At 42.2% G+C, this 23,996-nt stretch overlaps 1 protein-coding gene across 3 annotated transcripts; it reads right to left on the reverse strand.

Moving 5' to 3' along the window:
• Positions 1 to 929: 929 nt before the first annotated feature.
• On the reverse strand, positions 930 to 22,999 carry LOC133549157 (high choriolytic enzyme 1-like). 3 transcript variants are annotated; one of them, XM_061894318.1, is made up of 8 exons: positions 22,879 to 22,999; positions 21,077 to 21,122; positions 20,836 to 20,991; positions 18,925 to 19,042; positions 13,273 to 13,451; positions 1,643 to 1,724; positions 1,197 to 1,323; positions 930 to 1,073 (listed from the first exon to the last, which is right to left on the reverse strand). In XM_061894318.1, exons 1-7 carry the CDS (start codon positions 22,945 to 22,947, stop codon positions 1,197 to 1,199), a joined length of 777 nt encoding a protein of 258 aa, XP_061750302.1. In that variant the 5' UTR covers positions 22,948 to 22,999; the 3' UTR covers positions 930 to 1,073. The 3 variants fall into 3 exon arrangements, with proteins under 3 accessions (XP_061750302.1, XP_061750301.1, XP_061750304.1); XM_061894317.1 differs by having other exon boundaries at positions 930 to 1,070; positions 22,879 to 22,998; XM_061894320.1 differs by lacking the exons at positions 930 to 1,073; positions 1,197 to 1,323 and adding an exon at positions 1,359 to 1,516.
• Positions 23,000 to 23,996: the final 997 nt, after the last annotated feature.

Genomic DNA, 23,996 nt, shown 5'->3' on the forward strand with positions numbered 1-23,996 from the left:
TATAGCATCGTGTAGAAATGTATATTGTGTATAATAATAGTAGCATACTTATTTTAGCTCAGTGTAGTATAGTATAGTGTAGTATAGCTCAGTATACTATAGTATTGTACAGGTATTGTGTAGTATAGCAATATATAACGTGTATAATAATAGTATACTCATTGTAGCTCAGTGTGGTGTAGTATAGTGTAGTTTAGCTCAGTATACTACAGTATAGTACAGGTATGGCGTCGTAAAGAAATGTATAATGTTTATTATAATAATAATATACTTGCCAGTTTTTCAAAATTAATACATTTTTAAAATGTTTGAAAATATGATATAAAAAATATTTTAATTTTGTAAATTTTCAAAAGGAATCTATGTTTAAAAATGTTTGAAAATTGATTCAAACATTTTTTTTACTTTTTTTTATTTTTCCAATTAGAATCAATTTTAGAATTACGTTTGAAAAATTATTTTAAAAAATCTTTAATTTGTTTTCCAATTAAAATACTTTTTTAAAAGTACATTTGACAATTTATTTAAAAAAATGTTTTTATTTTTAAAAAGTAATCCATGTTTAAAAAAAATAGAAAATTTATTTAAAATGTTTTATTTTTTTCATTTTTTTTAAATGTTTGAAAATCGATTAAATCATGTTTGTTTTTATTTTTTTCAATAAGAATCAATTTTTTTAAATGTTTGAAAATCAATAAAAAAATGTTTGTATCTTTTCATTAAGAAACCATGTTTAAAAATGTTTTTTTTAATCCATCCATCCATTCATTTTCTACCGCTTATTCCCTTTGGGGTCGCGTGGGGCACTGGTGCCTATCTCAGCGACAATCGGGCTGAAGGCGGATTACACCCTGGACAAGTCGCTACCTCATCGCAGGGCCAACACAGATAGACAGACATTTTTTTTAATCGATTTAGAAAAAAAATAATTTTATTTTTAACAATTTATTTCAATAAGAATCCGTTTTTGAAAATATGTTTTAAAATGGGTTGAAACATTTTTATTTTTTACATTTTTTTCGATAAGAATCCAGCGACTTTTTCTGGTGCCCTGGTCGTGATGTTGCCACCTGCTGGCAGATAGAAAGATGACATGAAAATGTTGTAATTCTGAAAAAGGTTTTTCATGATGACATTTAGATGCTGTAAAACGTAAGTGACAGGATAAAATGAAGATGTTTGGTGTCGTACTGAACTCAGCACTTGTACAACGTGTTCACCCTGCGGACATCGTTGCTGCTCATCTGGGTGGCGTCGCCGAAGTTGACGTTGGCGTTGGGGATGGGCATCATGGTGGGCTTGTTGTTGCCAGAGAAAGCGTACCTGTGGCGTCGTGCACAGACACACACACACACACACACACACACACACACACACACACACACACACACACACACACACACACACACACACACACACACACACACACACACACACACACACACACACACTTGATGTGAGGTCAGAGGTCACCAGACTCCTCCAAGCGTGTCTTCATGCACCAAATGTGTGCAAACTATTGTCCAATCAGAAGCAAGATGAAAGGACAACCGTCCTTCATTAGTGGAGAGCCATGTCCCAATACTTCTGTCTGTTGATAGAAAATGATTTAAAAAAATGACAAAATGAAAGCAGGACAAACCTGTGGTACTGCATGACAGACTTGTAGTCGTAAGGCGTGTTCATGTTCAGTGTGTTCATCTTGTCGAAGGCGTACTCCCAACCTGAGGGAAGCAATATACCATATAGCAGGGATCACCAACACGGTGCCCGCAGGCACCAGGTCGCCCGTAAGGACCAGATGAGTCGCCCGCTGGCCTGTTCTAAAAATAGCTAAAATAGCAGCACTTACCAGTGAGCTGCCTCTATTTTTTAAATTGTATTTATTTACTAGCAAGCTGGTCTCGCTTTGCTTGACATTTTTAATTCTAAGAGAGACAAAACTCAAATAGAATTTAAAAATCCAAGAAAATATTTTAAAGACTTGGTCATCGCTTGTTTTAACAAAGTCATTTATTTTTTTTACCTTGCTTCTTATAACTTACAGAAAGACAATTTTTGAGGAAAAATACAACCTTAAAAATGATTTTAGGATTTTTAAACACATATAGCTTTTTACCTTTTAAATTCCTTCCTCTTCTTTCCTGACAATTTAAATCAATGTTCAAGTATTTTTTTTTTATTATTGTAAAGAATAATAAATACATCCATCCATCCATTTTCTACCGCTTATTCCCTTTTGGGGTGGCGGGGGGCGCTGGCGCCTATCTCAGCTACAATCGGGCGGAAGGCGGGGTACACCCTGGACAAGTAGCCACCTCATCGCAGGGCCAACACAGATAGACAGACAACATTCACACTCACATTCACACACTAGGGCCAATTTAGTGTTGCCAATCAACCTATCCCCAGGTGCATGTCTTTGGAAGTGGGAGGAAGCCGGAGTACCCGGAGGGAACCCACGCATTCACGGGGAGAACATGCAAACTCCACACAGAAAGATCCCGAGCCTGGATTTGAACCCAGGACTGCAGGAACTTCGTATTGTGAGGCAGACGCACTAACCCCTCTGCCACCGTGAAGATAATAAATACATTTTAGTTTAATTCTTCATTTTAGCTTCTGTTATTTCGACGAAGAATATTTGTGAAATATTTCTTCAAACTTATTATGATTAAAATTCCCAAAAATTAGTTCTGGCAAAAATAGAATTTAAATTTGAATCTTATTTGGATGTCTTTTGAATTTGTCTTTGTTAGAAATATAGCTATATATTCTAACAAAGTGCAGATTGGATTTTAACCTATTTAAAACATGTCATCAAAATTCTAAAATTAATCTTAATCAGGAAAAATTACTAATGATGTTCTGTAAATTATTTTTAAAAAATGTTCAAAAAGATTTGAATTAGCTAGTTTTTCTCTCATGTTTTTTTGGTTGAATTTTGAATTTTAAAGAGTCGAAATTGAAGATAAACTATGCTTCAAAATTCAATTTTTGTTTTTTTTCCTGTCTTCTCCTCTTTTAAACCGTTCAATTAAGTTGTTTTTTTGTAATCATTTATTCTCTACAAAAAAACCTTCCGTAAAAAGAAAAAAATGTACGACGGAATGACAGACAAATACCCATTTTTTTATATACTGTATATAGATTTATTTATTAAAGGTAAATTGAGCAAATTGGCTATTTCTGGCAATTTATTTAAGTGTGTATCAAACTGGTAGCCCTTCGCATTAATCAGTACCCAAGAAGTAGCTCTTGGTTTCAAAAAGGTTGGTGACCCCTGCCATATACTGTAGGTACGGTATACACAGAATATACTGTCTGCACTGTATCTACTATAGTGTACTTTACAATGTTGTATACAGTATGTACTGTGGTATACTCTATACCATGTTGTTTACACTGTATATACTATAGCAGGCGTCACCAACCTTTTTGAAACCAAGAGCTACTTCTTGGGTACTGATTAATGCGAAGGGCTACCAGTTTGATACACACTTAAATAAATTGCCAGAAATAGCCAATTTGCTCAATTTACCTTTAACTCAATGTTATTATTAATTATTAGTGATATTTATCTTTGTGGAAACACTGATCATCTTAATGATTTCTCACAATAAATATATATAGAAACGGATAAATATTTTTAAAAAATGGGTATTTCTGTCTCTCATTCCGTCGTAATTTTTTTTCCTTTTACGGAAGGTTTTTTTGTACAGAATAAATGATGAAAAAAACACTTAATTGAACGGTTTAAAAGAGGAAAAAACAGGAAAAAAATGAAAATTAAATTTTGAAACATAGTTTATCTTCAATTTCGACTCTTTATAATTCAACCGAAAAAATAAGAGAAAAACTAGCTAATTCGAATCTTTTTGAAAAAATAAAAAAAAGAATTTATGGAACATCATTAGTAATTTTTCCTGATTAAGATTAATTTTAGAATTTTGATGACATGTTTTAAATAGGTTAAAATCTTGAAGAAATATTTCACAAATGTTCTTTGTAAAAAAAACAGAAGCTAAAATGAAGAATTAAATTAAAATGTATTTATTAAACTTTACAATAAGAAAAATAAATTTAATTGAACATTGATTTAAATTGTCAGGAAAGAAGAGGAAGGAATTTAAACGGTAAAAAGGTTTATACATAGAGGTCGGGTGCACTGTGAGCTGGGCGACAGCCGAAGGCAGGGCACTTGGCGGTCCGATCCTCGGCTACAGAAGCTAGCTCTTGGGATGTGGAACGTCACGTCACTGGGGGGGAAAGAGCCTGAGCTAGTGCGCGAAGTCGAGAAATTCCGGCTGGATATAGTCGGACTCACTTCGACGCACAGCAAGGGCTCTGGAACCAGTTCTCTCGAGAGGGACTGGACCCTCTTCCACTCTGGCGTTGCCGGCAGTGAGAGGCGACGGGCTGGGGTGGCAATTCTTGTTTCCCCCCGGCTCAAAGCCTGTACGTTGGAGTTCAACCCGGTGGACGAAAGGGTAGCCTCCCTCCGCCTTCGGGTGGGGGGACGGGTCCTGACTGTTGTTTGTGCTTATGCACCAAACAGCAGTTCAGAGTACCCACCCTTTTTGGGTACACTCGAGGGAGTACTGGAAAGTGCTCCCCCGGGTGATTCCCTTGTCCTACTGGGGGACTTCAACGCTCACGTTGGCAACGACAGTGAAACCTGGAGAGGCGTGATTGGGAAGAATGGTCGCCCGGATCTAAACCCGAGTGGTGTTTTGTTATTGGACTTTTGTGCTCGTCACAGTTTGTCCATAACAAACACCATGTTCAAACATAAGGGTGTCCATATGTGCACTTGGCACCAGGACACCCTAGGCCGCAGTTCCATGATCGACTTTGTAGTTGTGTCATCGGATTTGCGGCCTCATGTTATGGACACTCGGGTGAAGAGAGGGGCGGAGCTTTCCACCGATCACCACCTGGTGGTGAGTTGGCTGCGATGGTGGAGGAGGATGCCGGACAGACCTGGGAGGCCCAAACGCATTGTGAGGGTCTGCTGGGAACGTCTGGCAGAGTCTCCTGTCAGACAAAGTTTCAATTCCCACCTCCGGAAGAACTTTGAACATGTCACGAGGGAGGTGCTGGACATTGAGTCCGAGTGGACCATGTTCCGAACCTCTATTGTCGAGGCGGCAGATCGGAGCTGTGGCCGCAAGGTAGCTGGTGCCTGTCGGGGCGGCAATCCTAAAACCCCTTGGTGGACACCAGCGGTGAGGGATGCCGTCAAGCTGAAGAAGGAGTCCTATTGGGTCCTTTTGGCTCATAGGACTCCGGAGGCAGTGGACAGGTACCGACAGGCCAAGCGGTGTGCAGCTTCAGCGGTCGCGGAGGCAAAAACTCGGACATGGGAAGAGTTCGGGGAAGCCATGGAAAACGACTTCCGGACGGCTTCGAAGCGATTCTGGACCACCGTCCGCCGCCTCAGGAAGGGGAAGCAGTGCACTATCAACACCGTGTATGGTGCGGATGGTGTTCTGCTGACCTCGACTGCGGATGTTGTGGATAGGTGGAAGGAATACTTCGAAGACCTCCTCAATCCCACCAACACGTCTTCCTATGAGGAAGCAGTGCCTGGGGAATCTGTGGTGGACTCTCCTATTTCTGGGGCTGAGGTCGCTGAGGTAGTTAAAAAGCTCCTCGGTGGCAAGGCCCCAGGGGTGGACGAGATCCGCCCGGAGTTCCTTAAGGCTCTGGATGCTGTGGGGCTGTCTTGGTTGACAAGACTTTGCAGCATCGCGTGGACATCGGGGGCGGTACCTCTGGATTGGCAGACCGGGGTGGTGGTTCCTCTCTTTAAGAAGGGGGACCGGAGGGTGTGTTCCAACTATCGTGGGATCACACTCCTCAGCCTTCCCGGTAAGGTTTATTCAGGTGTAGTGGAGAGGAGGCTACGTCGGATAGTCGAACCTCAGATTCAGGAGGAACAGTGTGGTTTTCGTCCTGGTCGTGGAACTGTGGACCAGCTCTATACTCTCGGCAGGGTTCTTGAGGGTGCATGGGAGTTTGCCCAACCAGTCTACATGTGCTTTGTGGACTTGGAGAAGGCATTCGACCGTGTCCCTCGGGAAGTCCTGTGGGGAGTGCTCAGAGAGTATGGGGTATCGGACTGTCTTATTGTGGCGGTCCGTTCCCTGTACGATCAGTGCCAGAGCTTGGTCCGCATTGCCGGCAGTAAGTCGAACACATTTCCAGTGAGGGTTGGACTCCGCCAAGGCTGTCCTTTGTCACCCATTCTGTTCATAACTTTTATGGACAGAATTTTTAGGCGCAGTCAAGGCGTTGAGGGGTTCCGGTTTGGTAACCGCAGGATTAGGTCTCTGCTTTTTGCAGATGATGTGGTCCTGATGGCTTCATCTGACCGGGATCTTCAGCTCTCGCTGGATCGGTTCGCAGCCGAGTGTGAAGCGACCGGAATGAGAATCAGCACCTCCAAGTCAGAGTCCATGGTTCTCGCCCGGAAAAGGGTGGAGTGCCATCTCCGGGTTGGGGAGGAGACCCTGCCCCAAGTGGAGGAGTTCAAGTACCTAGGAGTCTTGTTCACGAGTGAGGGAAGAGTGGATCGTGAGATCGATAGGCGGATCGGTGCGGCGTCTTCAGTAATGCGGACGTTGTACCGGTCCGTTGTGGTGAAGAAGGAGCTGAGCCGGAAGGCAAAGCTCTCAATTTACCGGTCGATCTACGTTCCCATCCTCACCTATGGTCATGAGCTTTGGGTCATGACCGAAAGGATAAGATCACGGGTACAAGCGGCCGAAATGAGTTTCCTCCGGCGTGTGGCGGGGCTATCCCTTAGAGATAGGGTGAGAAGCTCTGCCATCCGGGAGGAACTCAAAGTAAAGCCGCTGCTCCTCCACATCGAGAGGAGCCAGATGAGGTGGCTCGGGCATCTGGTCAGGATGCCACCCGAACGCCTCCCTAGGGAGGTGTTTAGGGCACGTCCAACCGGTAGGAGGCCACGGGGAAGACCCAGGACACGTTGGGAAGACTATGTCTCCCGGCTGGCCTGGGAACGCCTTGGGATCCCCCGGGAAGAGCTAGACGAAGTGGCTGGGGAGAGGGAAGTCTGGGTTTCCCTGCTTAGGCTGTTGCCCCCGCGACCCGACCTCGGATAAGCGGAAGATGATGGATGGATGGATGGAAAGGTTTATATATTTAAAAATCCTAAAATCATTTTTAAGGTTGTATTTTTCTCTACAATTGTCTTTCTGATAGTTATAAGAACCAAAGTAAAAAATAAATGCATTTATTTAAACAAGTGAAGACTAAGTCTTTAAAATATTTTCTTGGATTTTCAAATTCTATTTGAGTTTTGTCGCTCTTTGAATTAAAAATGTCGAGCAAAGCGAGACCAGCTTGCTAGTAAATAAATAAAATGAAAAAGAATAGAGGCAGCTCACTGGTAAGTGCTGCTATTTGAGCTATTTTTAGAACAGGCCGGGGGGCGACTCATCTGGTCCTTACGGGCGTCCTGGTGCCTAAGGGCACCGCTTTGGTGACCCCTGCTCTACACTGTATGTACTGTATAGACTGTGGTATAGTCTGCATTGTATCGACCGTAGTATACTCTACACCAGGGATGTCAAACTCAAATACAGAGTGGGCCAAAATTAAAAATTGAACAAAGTCGCGGGCCAAGGTTGAACAAATTAACCTTTTAATAGGGACCCAAACAAGTTTTGCATTGAATATTGAACAAGCAAAGCTTTTATATCTTTATAGTGACATGCAAAATCGAATTTCAATTAATAACATTAATAATAAAAAAATATCAATGGCATATCAAATACATCCATCCATCCATCCATTTTCTACCGCTTATTCCCTTTCGGGGTCGCGGGGGGCGCTGGCGCCTATCTCAGCTACAATCGGGCGGAAGGCGGGGTACACCCTGGACAAGTCATATCAAATACAATTTTTATAAAAATGTAATGCCTCTTTTCTATTTGCAGCCTTCTGAGGTAAATATCGAAATAAACTTTTTCCACAGGCTAACAATAAATTTGAAAATAAAATAACAATAATGAATGGATCAAACAGTCAAGCCTTGAAGTAGCAAGAGAAAATGCATGAATAAAATGTTAATTATTGCTCAGTTTTCAACACTGATTTGCTTTAAGACTGACAATGGAACAAGCAACGCTTATATAACATAATAGTACAAAATCAAGTTTCAAAAAACAAATAAAAAAACATCAATGGTATATTAAATAAAATGTAAATACAAAATGTAATGCCTGTTTTCTATTTGCAGCCTTCTGAGGTAAACAGCAACATTAACTTTTTCCACAGGGTAATACATTGGGGGGGGGGGGGGGGGGTTGATAGCGGGAGGGGGGGGGGGTGTATTGTAGCATCCCGGAAGAGTTAGTGCTGCAAGGGATTCTGGGTATTTGTTCTATTGTGTTTATGTTGTGTTACGGTGCGGAAGTTCTCCCGAAATGTGTTTGTCATTCTTGCTTGGTGCGGGTTCACAGTGCGGTGCATATTTGTAACAGTGTTAAAGTTGTTTATAGGGCCACCCTCAGTGTGACCTGTATGGCTGTTGACCAAGTATGCCTTGCATTCACTTATGTGAGTGTAGTGCCCGCATATATTACGTGACTGGGCAGGCACGCTGTTTGTAAAGAGGAAAAGCAGAAGTGATGACAGGTTGTAGAGGATGTTAAAAGCAGTACCTTTAAGGCACGCCTCCAATATTGTTGTCCGGGTGCAAATCGGGAGAAATTCAGGAGGATGATTGCCCCGGGAGATTTTCGGGAGGGACACTCAAATTCGGTAGTCTCCCGGGAAAATCGTGAGGGTTGGCAAGTATGGGTATTAGCGGCACCGCCGCTGTATATTACCGGTGGGCCAGCTCTAATGTTGATTTGATATTGCCTCAAGGGCCAAATTAAATTACACGGCGGGCCAAATTTGGCCCGCGGGCCAGAGTTTGACACCCATCCTCTACACTGTTGTATACACTATGTACTGTGGTATACTCCAAACACTGTATATATTGTAGTATACTCTGCACAATTATCTATTGTAGTATACTCTATACACAGTTGTATACACTGTGTACTGCGCTATACTCCATACACTGTATACACTGTAGTGTACTTTGCACTGTATACACTGTAGTATACTCTGCACTGTATCTTTTGTCGTATACTCTATACACTGTTGTATGCATTGTGTACTGTGCTATACTCCATACACTGTATATACTGTAGTGTACTTTGCACTGTATACACTGTAGTATACTCTGCACTGTATCTATTGTAGTATACTATATACATTATGTACTATGGTATACTCCATACACTGTATATACTCTAGTATACTCTGCACTGTATCTATTGTAGTATACTATATACATTATGTAGTATGGTATACTCCAAACACTGTATATAGTGTATTATACTCTGCACTGCATATATTTTAGTATACTCTGCACCGTATCTATTGTAGTATACTCTATAGACTGTTGTATACACTGTGTACTGTGCTATACTCCACTGTATATGCTGTAGTGTGCTTTGCACTGTATCTACTGTAGTATACTATGCACTGTATCTATTGTAGTATACTCTATACACTGCAATGTACACTATGTACTATGGTGTACTCCAAACTCTGTATATATTGTAGTATACTCTGAACTGTATCCATTGTACTATACGCTATACCAGGGGTGCCCATTACGTCGATCGCGATCGACTGGTCGATCTCGGAGGGTGTGTCAGTCGATCTCAAGCCAGGCATTAAAAAATAGACATAAAAATGAGCAATCATCAATCATACCAAGACTTCACTTTCGTCAGTTGTTTGACATTCTCGGCACCCAAGGATCTTGTGAGATGATGCTGGCTGCTGCGAGCTCATATTTAAGAAAAAAATCACTAACAGGGCGGACGCAGAGAAACACATTTTATTTCTAGAGACTCCGTACCTACTGTCAAAACTCTAAAGACCGACTGCACAGTTCCTGTCTTCACCATAAATGACCTGTTTCATCCTGCCTGTGCTAACAAAATAAGAGTCTCAGAAAGCTAGCGTGCACAAGCTAGCAAGCTACGGAGTTTGATGCCAATGTATTTCTCCAACCGGCCTCAGCGACTGCTTTCTCACTTGCTTGCCCACCCGCACTCTCACTGACGTCACTCACCTGCTGCCAGACATTAAAGGGCCACACACATATGCTACTCTCATAACAAAGTGTTTAAAAACGAGTATGCAAGTTGGACAAATGAGATGCCAAATCCAACTACTTTCATGTGGTATTGGACAGAAACGAGGACTTTTTTTTTTCCTCCATTTGAAAATGCGGACGTTATCAGCACCACTGTCTGATTCCTATCAATGCAAGTCATCAGAATCAAATACACCAACTTATATTCTTGTCTTCATGAAAGAAAGGAATCTATGTGCGTTAAACATGCATGTATTATCATTAAACACCATTAACTTGTTAACAAAAATTTATCTTTCATAAATAAATAAATATAAATTATAAATAGGAATGAGGTAGATCTCCTCGACTTGGTCAATTGAAAAGTAGCTCGCCTGCAGAAAAAGTGTGAGCGCCCCTGCTCTATACACTGTTGTATACCCTGTGTACTGTGCTGTACTCCATACACTGTTTACACTGTAGTATACTCTGCACTATATCTATTGTAGGAGTTATCTTTCCGCATCAGTCTTCCCTTAAGACTAAGAGGTACTCCTCCACTTAGGGCAAGATCTCCACTCCACTCCACTCCACTCTTTTCCGTGCAAGAACCATAAACTCGGACGCTCATCCCAGTCGCGTCACACCAATCCAGTGAGAGCTGAAGATCCTGGCCAGATGAAGCCAGCAGGACCACATTATCTGCAAAAATCATGGACCTAATTCTGAAGCCAACAAACCAGAGATCCCCTCAACACCGTGACTGCGCCTAAAAATCTGTCCATAAAAGTTATGACCAGAACCGGTGACAAAGGGCAGCCTTGGCGGAGTCCAATCCTCCTATGCAAAGGAATCCGACTTACTGCCGGCAATGTGTACCAAGTTCTGACACCGATCATACAGGGAGCGGACCGCCATACTTTCTGAGCACTCCCCACAAGACCTGCTCGAGGGACTCGGTCGAATGCCTTCTCCAAGTCCACAAAGCACATGGGATTCGGTTGTGCAAACTCCTATGCACCCTCAATGATCCTGCTAAGTGTGTAGAACTGGTCCACGGTTCCAGGACAAGGACGAAAACCACAATACCCCCCCTGAATGCGAGGTTTGACTATCTGGCATAGCCTTCACTCCAATATACCTGAATATACAGTACCTTAACAGGAAGGCTGAGGGTTGTGATCCCTCAATTGTTGAAACACACCCACCGTTTAACCTTCTTAAAAAGAGGAACCACCACCCCGGTTGGCCAATCCAGGGGCATCGCCCCCAATGTGCACGCAATGTTGCAGGCCCTTGTCAACCAACACAGACCCACAGCTTCCAGAGCCTTAAGGAACTCTGGGCTTATGTCATCCAACCCCGACGCCCTGCCACTGAGGAGCTTTTTAACTACCTCGGCAACCTCAGCGTCAGAAATAGGAGAGTCCACCACAGAATCTCCAGGGAATGCTTCCTCAAAGGAAGACATGTAGATAGGATTGAGGAGGTCTTCCAAGTATTCCCTTCACAGTCGGTCCACAACATCCCGAGTCGAGGTCAGCAGCACGTCATCCTCCCTGTTCAAGGTGTAACAGAGCACTGCTTCCCCCTCCTGAGGCGGCGGATGGTGAAATGTTCAAGGTTCCTCGGAAAGTAGGAATCGTAACTCTCTGGCGGGAGACTCTGCTAGACGTTCCCAGCAGACCCTCACAATGTGTTTGGGCCTGCCAGGTCTGACTGGTACACTCCCCCACCATCGGACCAAACTCACCACCAGGTGGTAATCAGTGGAAAGCCCCACCCCTCTTTTCACCTAAGTGTCTAAAACATGAGGCCGCAAATTTAATGACACAACCACAAAGTCAATCATCAAACTACGGCCTAAAGTTAAAAAGTTAAAGTACCACTGATAGTTACACACGCACACACACTAGGTGTGGTGAAATCACCCTCTGCATTTTGTTCCACCCCCTGGGAGGGTGAGGGGAGCAGTGAGCAGCAGCGGTGGCCGCGCTCGGGAATCATTTTGGTGATTTAACCCCCAATTCCAACCCTTGATGCTGAGTGCCAAGCAGGGAGGTACTAGGTTCCATTTTTGTAGTTTTTGGTATGACTCGACCGAGGTTTCAACTCACGACCTAAAAATCTCAGGGCAAAGACTCTAACCACAAATTCACTGACCAGGTTTGCCCGAGGTGCCAAGTGCACGTATAAACATCCTTATGTTTAAAAATGGGGTTCTGTATTTATAATTCGTGATGAGCACAAAAGTCAAATAACCAAACACCAGTCAGGTTTAGATTCGGGCGACCATTTTTCCCAATCATGCCTCTCCAGGTCTCACTGTCGTTGCCAATGTGAGCATTGAAGTCCCCCAACAGAACAAGGGAATCACCTGGGGGAGCACTCTCCAGTACTGCGTCTAGTAAATCCAAAAAAGGCGGGCACTTTGAACTGCTGTTTGGTGCATTATCACAAACAACAGTCAGGACCTGTCCCCCCACCCAAAGGCGGGGGAACGCTACCCTTTCGTCTACTCCAACATACAGTCTGTAAATCAAGCAATGCCAGAGTGGAAGAGAGTCCAGCCCCTCTGGAGAGGACTGGTTCCAGAGCCCTTGCTGTGCGTTGAAGGGAGTCCGACTAGATCCAGCCAGAACTCCTCCACCTTGCGCATCAGCTCTGGCTCCATCCCCCCAGCGAGGTCCACGTCTCAAGAGCTAGCTTCCATAGCCGAGGATCGGACAACCAAGGGACCCGTCTTTTCTTTCAGTTTAAGAATTTTTAAGAGGTCTTTAGACCATTTCCATGCTTGATCGCTGCGGGTATACCTCGTACAGTAGGTGAGCCATCAAAAGGAGCTTTGTAACCTATCTTCAAAATGTTTTTTTCAAATTATTTGAACAAATAATGCAATTTGAATCAAAAACAGATTCTGTATCGAATCATCACCCCAAGAAACAAAAGGTGCGCAAAGATTCCCACCTGTGTAGATCAAGATATAAAATATTTGCTGAACTATCTGAACTAAACATCTTAGTCCTGTTGTAGCTAATGAAGCCAATTCTTGTAATATCTAATAACTTAATAATAATTCACTGGTGTGTGTGTGCACTGACCAGGCTGAATGTTCTCCCATAGGACTCGGATGTGTCGGTCCCTGTCGGAGCGACACTGCTCATGGTTGAAGCCCAGAGCGTGCAGCAGCTCGTGCTGGACGGTGCTGTGGTACAAGCAGCCCTGGCGGTCCAGGGACAAGGTCTGGCTGTTGCCTCTGCGTCCCACGTAGGAGTAACAACTGGGGACAGGCAACAGCACGTTTGACAAGTCTACTAAATACTGTAAGTACTGTGGGTAGGGAAGTAGATACTAGGTAGGGAAGTAGATATTAGGTTGGGGGAAAGGTAGGGACTATGTAGGAAATTCTTTAGGTAAGGAAGGATCTAGATAGGTAAGTAGGTACTTAGTAGGGAAGTGTGTAGTACCTAACTGCTTACCTAAGTAGGTAGGGAAGTAGATAGAAGGTTGGAGGAAAGGTAGGGCAGTCGTTAGGTAAGGATGTAGGTTCTAGATAGGTAGGTAGGTAGGTACTTGGTAGGGAAGTATGTACAGTAGTACCTAACTCCTTACCTAAGTTGGTAGGGAAGTAGATAGTAGGTTGGGGGAAAGGTAAGAACAAAGCAGGACAGTCGTTAGGTAAGGAAAGCTCTAGATAGGTAAGTAGGTACTTGGTAGGGAAGTATGTAGTACTTAACTCCTTACCTAAGTTGGTAGGAAAGTAGATAGTAGGTTGGGGAAAATGTAGGAACGAGGCAGGACAGTCGTTGGGTAAGGAAAGATATAGATAGGTAAGTAAGTACTTGGTAGAGAAGTACTGTATGTAGTACCTAACTCCTTATCTAAGTAGGTAGGGAAGTAGATAGTAAGTTGGGGGAAAGGTAAGAACAAAGCAGGACAGTCGTTAGGTAAGGAAAGCTCTAGATAGGTAAGTAGGTACTTGGTAGGGAAGTATGTAGTACTTAACTCCTTACCTAAGTTGGTAGGAAAGTAGATAGTAGTTTGGGGAAAATGTAGGAACGAGGCAGGACAGTCGTTGGGTAAGGAAAGTTCTAGATAGGTGAGTAAGTACTTGGTAGAGAAGTACTGTATGTAGTACCTAACTCCTTACCTAAGTAGGTAGGGAAGTAGATAGTAAGTTGGGGGAAAGGTAAGAACTAGGTAGGACAGTCGTTAGGGAAGGATGTAGGTTCTAGATAGGTAGGTAGGTACTTGGTAGGGAAGTATGTACAGTAGTACCTAACTCCTTACCTAAGTAGGTAGGGAAGTAGATAGCAGGTTGGGGGATATGTAAGAACAAAGCAGGACAGTCGTTAGGTAAGGAAAGCTCTAGATAGGTAAGTAGGTACTTGGTAGGGAAGTATGTAGTACTTAACTCCTTACCTAAGTTGGTAGGAAAGTAGATAGTAGGTTGGGGAAAATGTAGGAACGAGGCAGGACAGTCGTTGGGTAAGGAAAGTTCTAGATAGGTGAGTAAGTACTTAGTAGGGAAGTGTGTAGTACCTAACTGCTTACCTAAGTAGGTAGGGAAGTAGATAGAAGGTTGGAGGAAAGGTAGGGCAGTCGTTAGGTAAGGATGTAGGTTCTAGATAGGTAGGTAGGTAGGTACTTGGTAGGGAAGTATGTACAGTAGTACCTAACTCCTTACCTAAGTTGGTAGGGAAGTAGATAGTAGGTTGGGGGAAAGGTAAGAACAAAGCAGGACAGTCGTTAGGTAAGGAAAGCTCTAGATAGGTAAGTAGGTACTTGGTAGGGAAGTATGTAGTACTTAACTCCTTACCTAAGTTGGTAGGAAAGTAGATAGTAGGTTGGGGAAAATGTAGGAACGAGGCAGGACAGTCGTTGGGTAAGGAAAGATATAGATAGGTAAGTAAGTACTTGGTAGAGAAGTACTGTATGTAGTACCTAACTCCTTATCTAAGTAGGTAGGGAAGTAGATAGTAAGTTGGGGGAAAGGTAAGAACAAAGCAGGACAGTCGTTAGGTAAGGAAAGCTCTAGATAGGTAAGTAGGTACTTGGTAGGGAAGTATGTAGTACTTAACTCCTTACCTAAGTTGGTATGAAAGTAGATAGTAGTTTGGGGAAAATGTAGGAACGAGGCAGGACAGTCGTTGGGTAAGGAAAGTTCTAGATAGGTGAGTAAGTACTTGGTAGAGAAGTACTGTATGTAGTACCTAACTCCTTACCTAAGTAGGTAGGGAAGTAGATAGTAAGTTGGGGGAAAGGTAAGAACTAGGTAGGACAGTCGTTAGGGAAGGATGTAGGTTCTAGATAGGTAGGTAGGTACTTGGTAGGGAAGTATGTACAGTAGTACCTAACTCCTTACCTAAGTAGGTAGGGAAGTAGATAGCAGGTTGGGGGATAGGTAAGAACAAAGCAGGACAGTCGTTAGGTAAGGAAAGCTCTAGATAGGTAAGTAGGTACTTGGTAGGGAAGTATGTAGTACTTAACTCCTTACCTAAGTTGGTAGGAAAGTAGATAGTAGGTTGGGGAAAATGTAGGAACGAGGCAGGACAGTCGTTGGGTAAGGAAAGTTCTAGATAGGTGAGTAAGTACTTGGTACAGAAGTACTGTATGTAGTACATAACTCCTTACCTAAGTAGGTAGGGAAGTAGATAGTAAGTTGGGGGAAAGGTAAGAACAAAGCAGGACAGTCGTTAGGTAAGGAAAGCTCTAGATAGGTAAGGAGGTACTTGGTAGGGAAGTATGTAGTACCTAACTCCTTACCTAAGTTGGTGGGGAAGTAGATAGTAGGTTGGGGGAAAGGTAAGAACAAAGCAGGACAGTCGTTAGGTAAGGAAAACTCTAGATAGGTAAGTAGGTACTTGGTAGGGAAGTATGTAGTACTTAACTCCTTACCTAAGTTGGTAGGAAAGTAGATAGTAGGTTGGGGAAAATGTAGGAACGAGGCAGGACAGTCGTTGGGTAAGGAAAGTTCTAGATAGGTAAGTAAGTACTTGGTAGAGAAGTACTGTATGTAGTACCTAACTCCTTACCTAAGTAGGTAGGGAAGTAGATAGTAAGTTGGGGGAAAGGTAAGAACTAGGTAGGACAGTCGTTAGGTAAGGAAAGCTCTAGATAGGTAAGGAGGTACTTGGTAGGGAAATATGTAGTACCTAACTCCTTACCTAAGTTGGTGGGGAAGTAGATAGTAGGTTGGGGGAAAGGTAAGAACTAGGTAGGACAGTCGTTAGGTAAGGAAAGCTCTAGATAGTTAAGTAGGTACTTGGTAGGGAAGTATGTATTACTTAACTCCTTACCTAAGTTGGTAGGAAAGTAGATAGTAGGTTGGGGAAAATGTAGGAACGAGGCAGGACAGTCGTTGGGTAAGGAAAGTTCTAGATAGGTGAGTAAGTACTTGGTAGAGAAGTACTGTTTGTAGTACCTAACTCCTTACCTAAGTAGGTAGGGAAGTAGATAGTAAGTTGGGGGAAAGGTAAGAACTAGGTAGGACAGTCGTTAGGTAAGGAAAGCTCTAGATAGGTAAGGAGGTACTTGGTAGGGAAGTATGTAGTACCTAACTCCTTACCTAAGTTGGTAGGGAAGTAGATAGCAGGTTGGGGGAAAGGTAAGAACAAAGCAGGACAGTCGTTAGGTAAGGAAAGCTCTAGATAGGTAAGTAGGTACTTGGTAGGGAAGTATGTAGTACTTAACTCCTTACCCAAGTTGGTAGGAAAGTAGATAGTAGGTTGGGGAAAATGTAGGAACGAGGCAGGACAGTCGTTGGGTAAGGAAAGTTCTAGATAGGTAAGTAAGTACTTTGTAGAGAAGTACTGTATGTAGTACCTAACTCCTTACCTAAGTAGGTAGGGAAGTAGATAGTAAGTTGGGGGAAAGGTAAGAACTAGGTAGGACAGTCGTTAGGGAAGGATGTAGGTTCTAGATAGGTAGGTAGGTACTTGGTAGGGAAGTATGTACAGTAGTACCTAACTCCTTACCTAAGTAGGTAGGGAAGTAGATAGCAGGTTGGGGTAAAGGTAAGAACAAAGCAGGACAGTCGTTAGGTAAGGAAAGCTCTAGATAGGTAAGTAGGTACTTGGTAGGGACGAAAGTAGTACTTAACTCCTTACCTAAGTTGGAAGGAAAGTAGATAGTAGGTTGGGGAAAATGTAGGAACGAGGCAGGACAGTCGTTGGGTAAGGAAAGTTCTAGATAGGTAAGTAAGTACTTGGTAGAGAAGTACTGTATGTAGTACCTAACTCCTTACCTAAGTAGGTAGGGAAGTAGATAGTAAGTTGGGGGAAAGGTAAGAACTAGCTAGGACAGTCGTTAGGTAAGGAAAGCTCTAGATAGGTAAGGAGGTACTTGGTAGGGAAGTATGTAGTACCTAACTCCTTACCTAAGTTGGTAGGGAAGTAGATAGTAGGTTGGGGGAAAGGTAAGAACAAAGCAGGACAGTCGTTAGGTAAGGAAAGCTCTAGATAGGTAAGGAGGTACTTGGTAGGGAAGTATGTAGTACCTAACTCCTTACCTAAGTTGGTAGGAAAGTAGATAGTAGGTTGGGGAAAATGTAGGAACGAGGCAGGACAGTCGTTGGGTAAGGAAAGTTCTAGATAGGTAAGTAAGTACTTGGTAGAGAAGTACTGTATGTAGTACCTAACTCCTTGCCTAAGTAGGTAGGGAAGTAGATAGTAAGTTGGGGGAAAGGTAAGAACTAGGTAGGACAGTCGTTAGGTAAGGAAAGCTCTAGATAGGTAAGGAGGTACTTGGTAGGGAAGTATGTAGTACCTAACTCCTTACCTAAGTTGGTGGGGAAGTAGATAGTAGGTTGGGGGAAAGGTAAGAACTAGGTAGGACAGTCGTTAGGTAAGGAAAGCTCTAGATAGGTAAGGAGGTACTTGGTAGGGAAGTATGTATTACTTAACTCCTTACCTAAGTTGGTAGGAAAGTAGATAGTAGGTTGGGGAAAATGTAGGAACGAGGCAGGACAGTCGTTGGGTAAGGAAAGTTCTAGATAGGTAAGTAAGTACTTGGTAGAGAAGTACTGTTTGTAGTACCTAACTCCCTACCTAAGTAGGTAGGGAAGTAGATAGTAAGTTGGGGGAAAGGTAAGGACTATGTAGGACAGTCATTAGGGAAGGATGTAGGTTCTAGATAGGTAGGTAGGTACTTGGTAGGGAGGTATGTACCACCTAACTCTTTACCTAAGTAGGTAGGAAAGTAGATAGTAGGTTGGGGGAAAGGTAAGAACTAGGTAGGACAGTTGTTAAGTAAGGACGTGGGTTCTAGATAGGTAGGTAGGTACTCGGTAGGGAAGTATGTTCAGTAGTACCTAATTATTTACCTAAGTAGGTAGGGAAGTAGATAGCAGGTTGGGGGAAAGGTAGGAACTAGGCAGGACACTTGTTAGGTAAGGATGTAGGTAGTTAGGTAGGGAGGTACTAGGTTAAGGAAGTAGGTCGTACATAACTCCTTACCTAAGTAGGTAGGTAGGGAGGGAGGGAGGTAGGTGAAAAGATGGATAGAAAGGTAAGTATAGGAAAGTAGATAGGTAGCTATTTATGGTTTTGTACTGAAAATTAAATGCACTGACAAAGTTCTATTCCACGTAGGTAGGAAGGCAAAAATAGGTAGGTAAATAAGGAGGTAGGTAGGTACTATGTAGGGAAGTATATAGCTAGACAGGTACTAGGTACGGAAGTATATAGATAGGTAGGGAAGTAGGTATGTAGGTACTTGGTTGATAGGTACTAAGTAGGTAGGGAGGTGGATACCCGTTGTTGGACTGGATGGTCAGGTAGTCTCTCTGGTTGGTGCGCGGCACGAAGCGGATGCAGGAGACCGAGTCGAAGGACGTCAGGCCACGCAAGATGATGGAGCGCTCACGAGATGCTGAGGAGGAAAGCTCATAGGTCACCGAACATGCCAGCTTAAACTCATTACTAAAGTGGTAGAGTATTATCAATTGTGTGAATATAAAGTGGTAGAGTATTATCAGTAATGTAAATATGAAGTGGTAGAGTACTGTTTATCAGTCATGTAAATACAAACCCTGTTTCCATATGAGTTGGGAAATTGTGTTAGATGTAAATATAAACGGAATACAATGATTTGCAAATCCTTTTCAACCCATATTCAGTTGAATGCACTACAAAGACAACATATTTGATGTTCAAACTCATTAACTTAGTTTTTATTTGCAAATAATAATCAACTTAGAATTTCATGGCTGCAACACGTGCCAAAGTAGTTGGGAAAGGGCATGTTTACCACTGTGTTACATCACCTTTTCTTCCAACAACACTCAATAAATGTTTGGGAACTGAGGAAACTAATTGTTGAGGCTTTGAAAGTGGAATTCTTTCCCATTCTTGTTTTATGTAGAGCTTCAGTCGTTCAACAGTCTGGGGTCTCTGCTGTTGTATTTTACGCTTCATAATGCGCCACACATTTTCAATGGGAGACAGGTCTGGACTGCAGGCGGGCCAGGAAAGTACCCACACTCTTTTTTTACGAAGCCACGCTGTTGTAACACTTGCTGAATGTGGCTTGACATTGTCTTGCTGAAATAAGCAGGGGCGTCCATGAAAAAGATGACGCTTAGATGGCAGCATATGTTGTTCCAAAACCTGTATGTACCTTTCAGCAATAATGGTGCCTTCACGGATGTGTAAGTTACCCATGCCTTGGGTAACTTACTGAATATGTACTGAACTGTGCAATCGACTAATAAAAGTGTCAATCAATCAATGAATCACTCATGCACCCCCATACCATCACAGATGCTGGCTTTTGAACTTTGCGTCGATAACAGTCTGGACGGTTCGCTTTCCCTTTGGTCCGGATGACACGATGTCGAATATTTCCAAAAACAATTTGAAATGTGGACTATTCAGACCACCGAACACTTTTCCAGTTCGCAACAGTCCATATTAGTTAATCTCGGGCCCAGAAAAGCCAGCGGCGTTTCTGGATGTTGTTAATTAATTTGCACTTAGAGACGTAGCGACAAACTTTATTTAGTGACAGTGGTTTTCTGAAGTGTTCCTGAGCCCATGTGGTGATATCCTTTAGAGATTGACAGTTTTTGATAAAGTGCCGCCTGAGGGATTGAAGGTCACGGTCATTAATGTTGGTTTCCGGCCATGCCGCTTACGTGGAGTGATTTCTCCAGATTCTCTGAACCTTTTGATGATATTATGGACCCTAGATGTTGAAATCCCTAAATTTCGTGCAATTGCACTTTGAGAAACGTTGTTCTTAAACTGTTTGACTATTTGCTCACACAGTTGTGGACAAAGGGGTGTACCTCGCCCCATCCTTTCTTGTAAAGACTGAGCATTTTTTGGGAAGCTGTTTTTATACCCAATCATGGCACCCACCTGTCCCCAATTAGCCTGTACACCTGTGGGATGTTACAAATAAGTGTTTGATGAGCATTCCTCAACCTTATCAGTATCTATTGCCACCTTTCCCAACTTCTTTGTCACGTGTTGCTGGCATCAAACTGTAAAGTTAATTATTATTTCAACTAACTATGGGTTGAAAATGATTTGCAAATCATTGTGTTCCGTTTATATTTACATCTAAGACATTTTCCTACTCATATGGAAACGGGCTTTGTATAAAGTGGTAGAGTATATCAGTAATGTAAATACAAAGTGGTAGAGTAGCATGGTGCTCACAATAATGCGAGGCGATGACAAAAGGCACAAAGACTTTCCCGGAGAGTGGATCTTTAGGCCACATGCATTCTCTAGAAGTGCACGGGTCAGCGTTCTTCTGCTCGTTAGGCTCGTACGCGATGTCGTCCACCACCAGAGGTTCATCCACCGAGTGAACTGCAAACAACATCAACTCCACTTGTCCCCAGCAGGCGGAGCCAGGGAGCATGGACATGTTTCTTACTGTCGCTTTAATTCTTACCCACATCTTTGTTGGCACGCCACAGAAGCTCAGACACTGACAGATCCTGGATCAGTAAATGTAGTGTTAACATTTTTGCTGTGTTTTAGCTACAATGTAAACAAGGACTGACAGATCCTGGATAAGTAAATGTAGCGTTAGGGTCTCTGCTGTGTTTCAGCTACAATGTAAACAAGGAATGACAGATCCTGGATCAGTAAATGTAGCGTTAGCACCCTTGCAGTAATGCAACTACAATGTAAACAAGGACTGAAAGATCCTAGAACAGGAAATGGAGTGTTAGCATTTTTGCTGTGTTTCAGCTACAATGTAAACAAGGACTGACAGATCCAGGATCAGTAAATGGAGTGTTAGCATTTTTGCTGTGTTTCAGCTACAATGTAAACAAGAACTGACAGATCCTGGATCAGTAAACGTAGCGTTAGCATTTTTGCTGTGTTTCAGCTACAATGTAAACAAGGACAGACAGATCCTGGATCAGTAAATGTAGTGTTAGCATTTTTGCTGTGATTCAGCTTCAATGTAAGCAAGGACTGACAGATCCGGGATCAGTAAATGTAGCGTTAGGGTCTCTGCTGTGTTTCAGCTATAATGTAAACAAGGACAGACAGATCCTGGATGAGTAAATGTAGTGTTAGCATTTTTGCTGTGTTTTAGCTACAATGTAAACAAGGACTGACAGATCCTGGATCAGTAAATGTAGTGTTAGCATTTTTGCTGTGTTTTAGCTACAATGTAAACAAGGACTGAAAGATCCTGGATCAGTAAATGTAGCGTTAGGGTCTCTGCTGTGGTTCAGCTACAATGTAAACAAGGACTGACAGATCCTGGATCAGTAAATGTAGCGTTAGGGTCTCTGCTGTGTTTCAGCTACAATGTAAACAAGGACAGACAGATCCTGGATCAGTAAATGTAGTGTTAGCATTTTTGCTGTGTTTTAGCTACAATGTAAACAAGGACAGACAGATCCAGGATCAGTAAATGTAGCGTTAGGGTCTCTGCTGTGTTTCAGCTACAATGTAAACAAGGACAGACAGATCCTGGATCAGTAAATGTAGTGTTAGCATTTTTGCTGTGTTTTAGCTACAATGTAAACAAGGACTGACAGATCCAGGATCAGTAAATGTAGCGTTAGGGTCTCTGCTGTGTTTCAGCTACAATGTAAACAAGGACCGACAGATCCTGGATCAGTAAATGTAGCGTTAGGGTCTCTGCTGTGTTTCAGCTACAATGTAAACAAGGACAGACAGATCCTGGATCAGTAAATGTAGTGTTAGCATTTTTGCTGTGTTTTAGCTACAATGTAAACAAGGACAGACAGATCCTGGATCAGTAAATGTAGTGTTAGCATTTTTGCTGTGTTTTAGCTACAATGTAAACAAGGACTGAAAGATCCTGGATCAGTAAATGTAGTGTTAGCATTTTTGCTGTGGTTCAGCTACAATGTAAACAAGGACTGACAGATCCAGGATCAGTAAATGTAGCGTTAGGGTCTCTGCTGTGGTTCAGCTACAATGTAAACAAGGACTGACAGATCCTGGATCAGTAAATGTAGCGTTAGGGTCTCTGCTGTGTTTCAGCTACAATGTAAACAAGGACAGACAGATCCTGGATCAGTAAATGTAGTGTTAGCATTTTTGCTGTGTTTTAGCTACAATGTAAACAAGGACAGACAGATCCAGGATCAGTAAATGTAGCGTTAGGGTCTCTGCTGTGTTTCAGCTACAATGTAAACAAGGACAGACAGATCCTGGATCAGTAAATGTAGTTAGCATCAATGCGACGTACACGAGTACACTGACCTCCTGCAGGGCACAGCCGCCGCGCCAGGCCAGCAGCAGCGTGAGCAGCGAGAAGGCGACTAGCGTCATGGCGGCGAGGTGTAAGCACCACTGCACGCCGCCGTCTTTAAAGCCTCAATCACATGATCAACTTGGCCTTGATAACACGCGTAACTTTCCCATGTGGAATATATTTAGTTGGGGAGGGAAAATGCCCACATGCTAATCAGGTTTCTTGATTCTTAGCTTTGCTGCAAACGTGTCAGCGTTCAATTCCTCATCAGATTTGACCTCATGCTAAATGCCTGCCAGAATGATGCAATACATCAACTATTACAATAAATGTGTTGAAGACATCCACCTGCCAGTTATTGATGTGGCTGTAGGCAACCTCCTGATGGAGGAGTTTTACTCTAAAGATAAGATACTATTTTCTATTCACAGTACATTCTTTTCATTTTAATCAAATCTACGGTAATTTGTTGTCATTTAAGTCTAATATACAGTCATTTGTTGTCATTTTAATCACATTTACAGTAATTTTAGTCAGATTTACAGTATTTATTTTATTCAAATGTACAGTCGTTTTTGTCAAATTTACAGTTATTTGTTGTCATTTTAGTCACATTTATAGTTATTTGTTATTTTAGTTAAATTTACAGTAATTTAACTAAATTTTAATTTTAATCACATTTACGGTAATTTGTTGTAATTTTAGTCAGTTAGTTATTTGTTGCAATTTTAGTTAAGTTTATAGTGATTTGTTGTAACTTTCGTCAAATTTACAATAATTTTTTGTAATTTTAGTCAATTTGTTGTGGTTTAGTCAGATTTACAGTAATTTGTTGTCATTTTAGTCAAATTTACAGGAAGTTCTTGTAATTTTAGTCACATCTACAGTATTTGGTCATTTTAGTCTAATGTACAGTAATTTGTTGTAATGTTAGTCAAATTTACAGTCGTTTTAAGTCACATTTACAGTAATTTGTAATTTTAGTCAAATTTACTGTCATTTTTTGTAATTGTAGCCAAAGTTGTTTGTTGTAATTCTAATCACATTTACAGTATTTTTTTGTAATTTTAGTGTTTCTTTGTAATTTTAGTCAGTTATTTGTTGTAATTTGTCAAATTTACAGTAG

The sequence above is a fragment of the Nerophis ophidion genome, linkage group LG03, assembly GCF_033978795.1.
Source record: "Nerophis ophidion isolate RoL-2023_Sa linkage group LG03, RoL_Noph_v1.0, whole genome shotgun sequence".
NCBI lineage: Eukaryota > Metazoa > Chordata > Actinopteri > Syngnathiformes > Syngnathidae > Nerophis > Nerophis ophidion.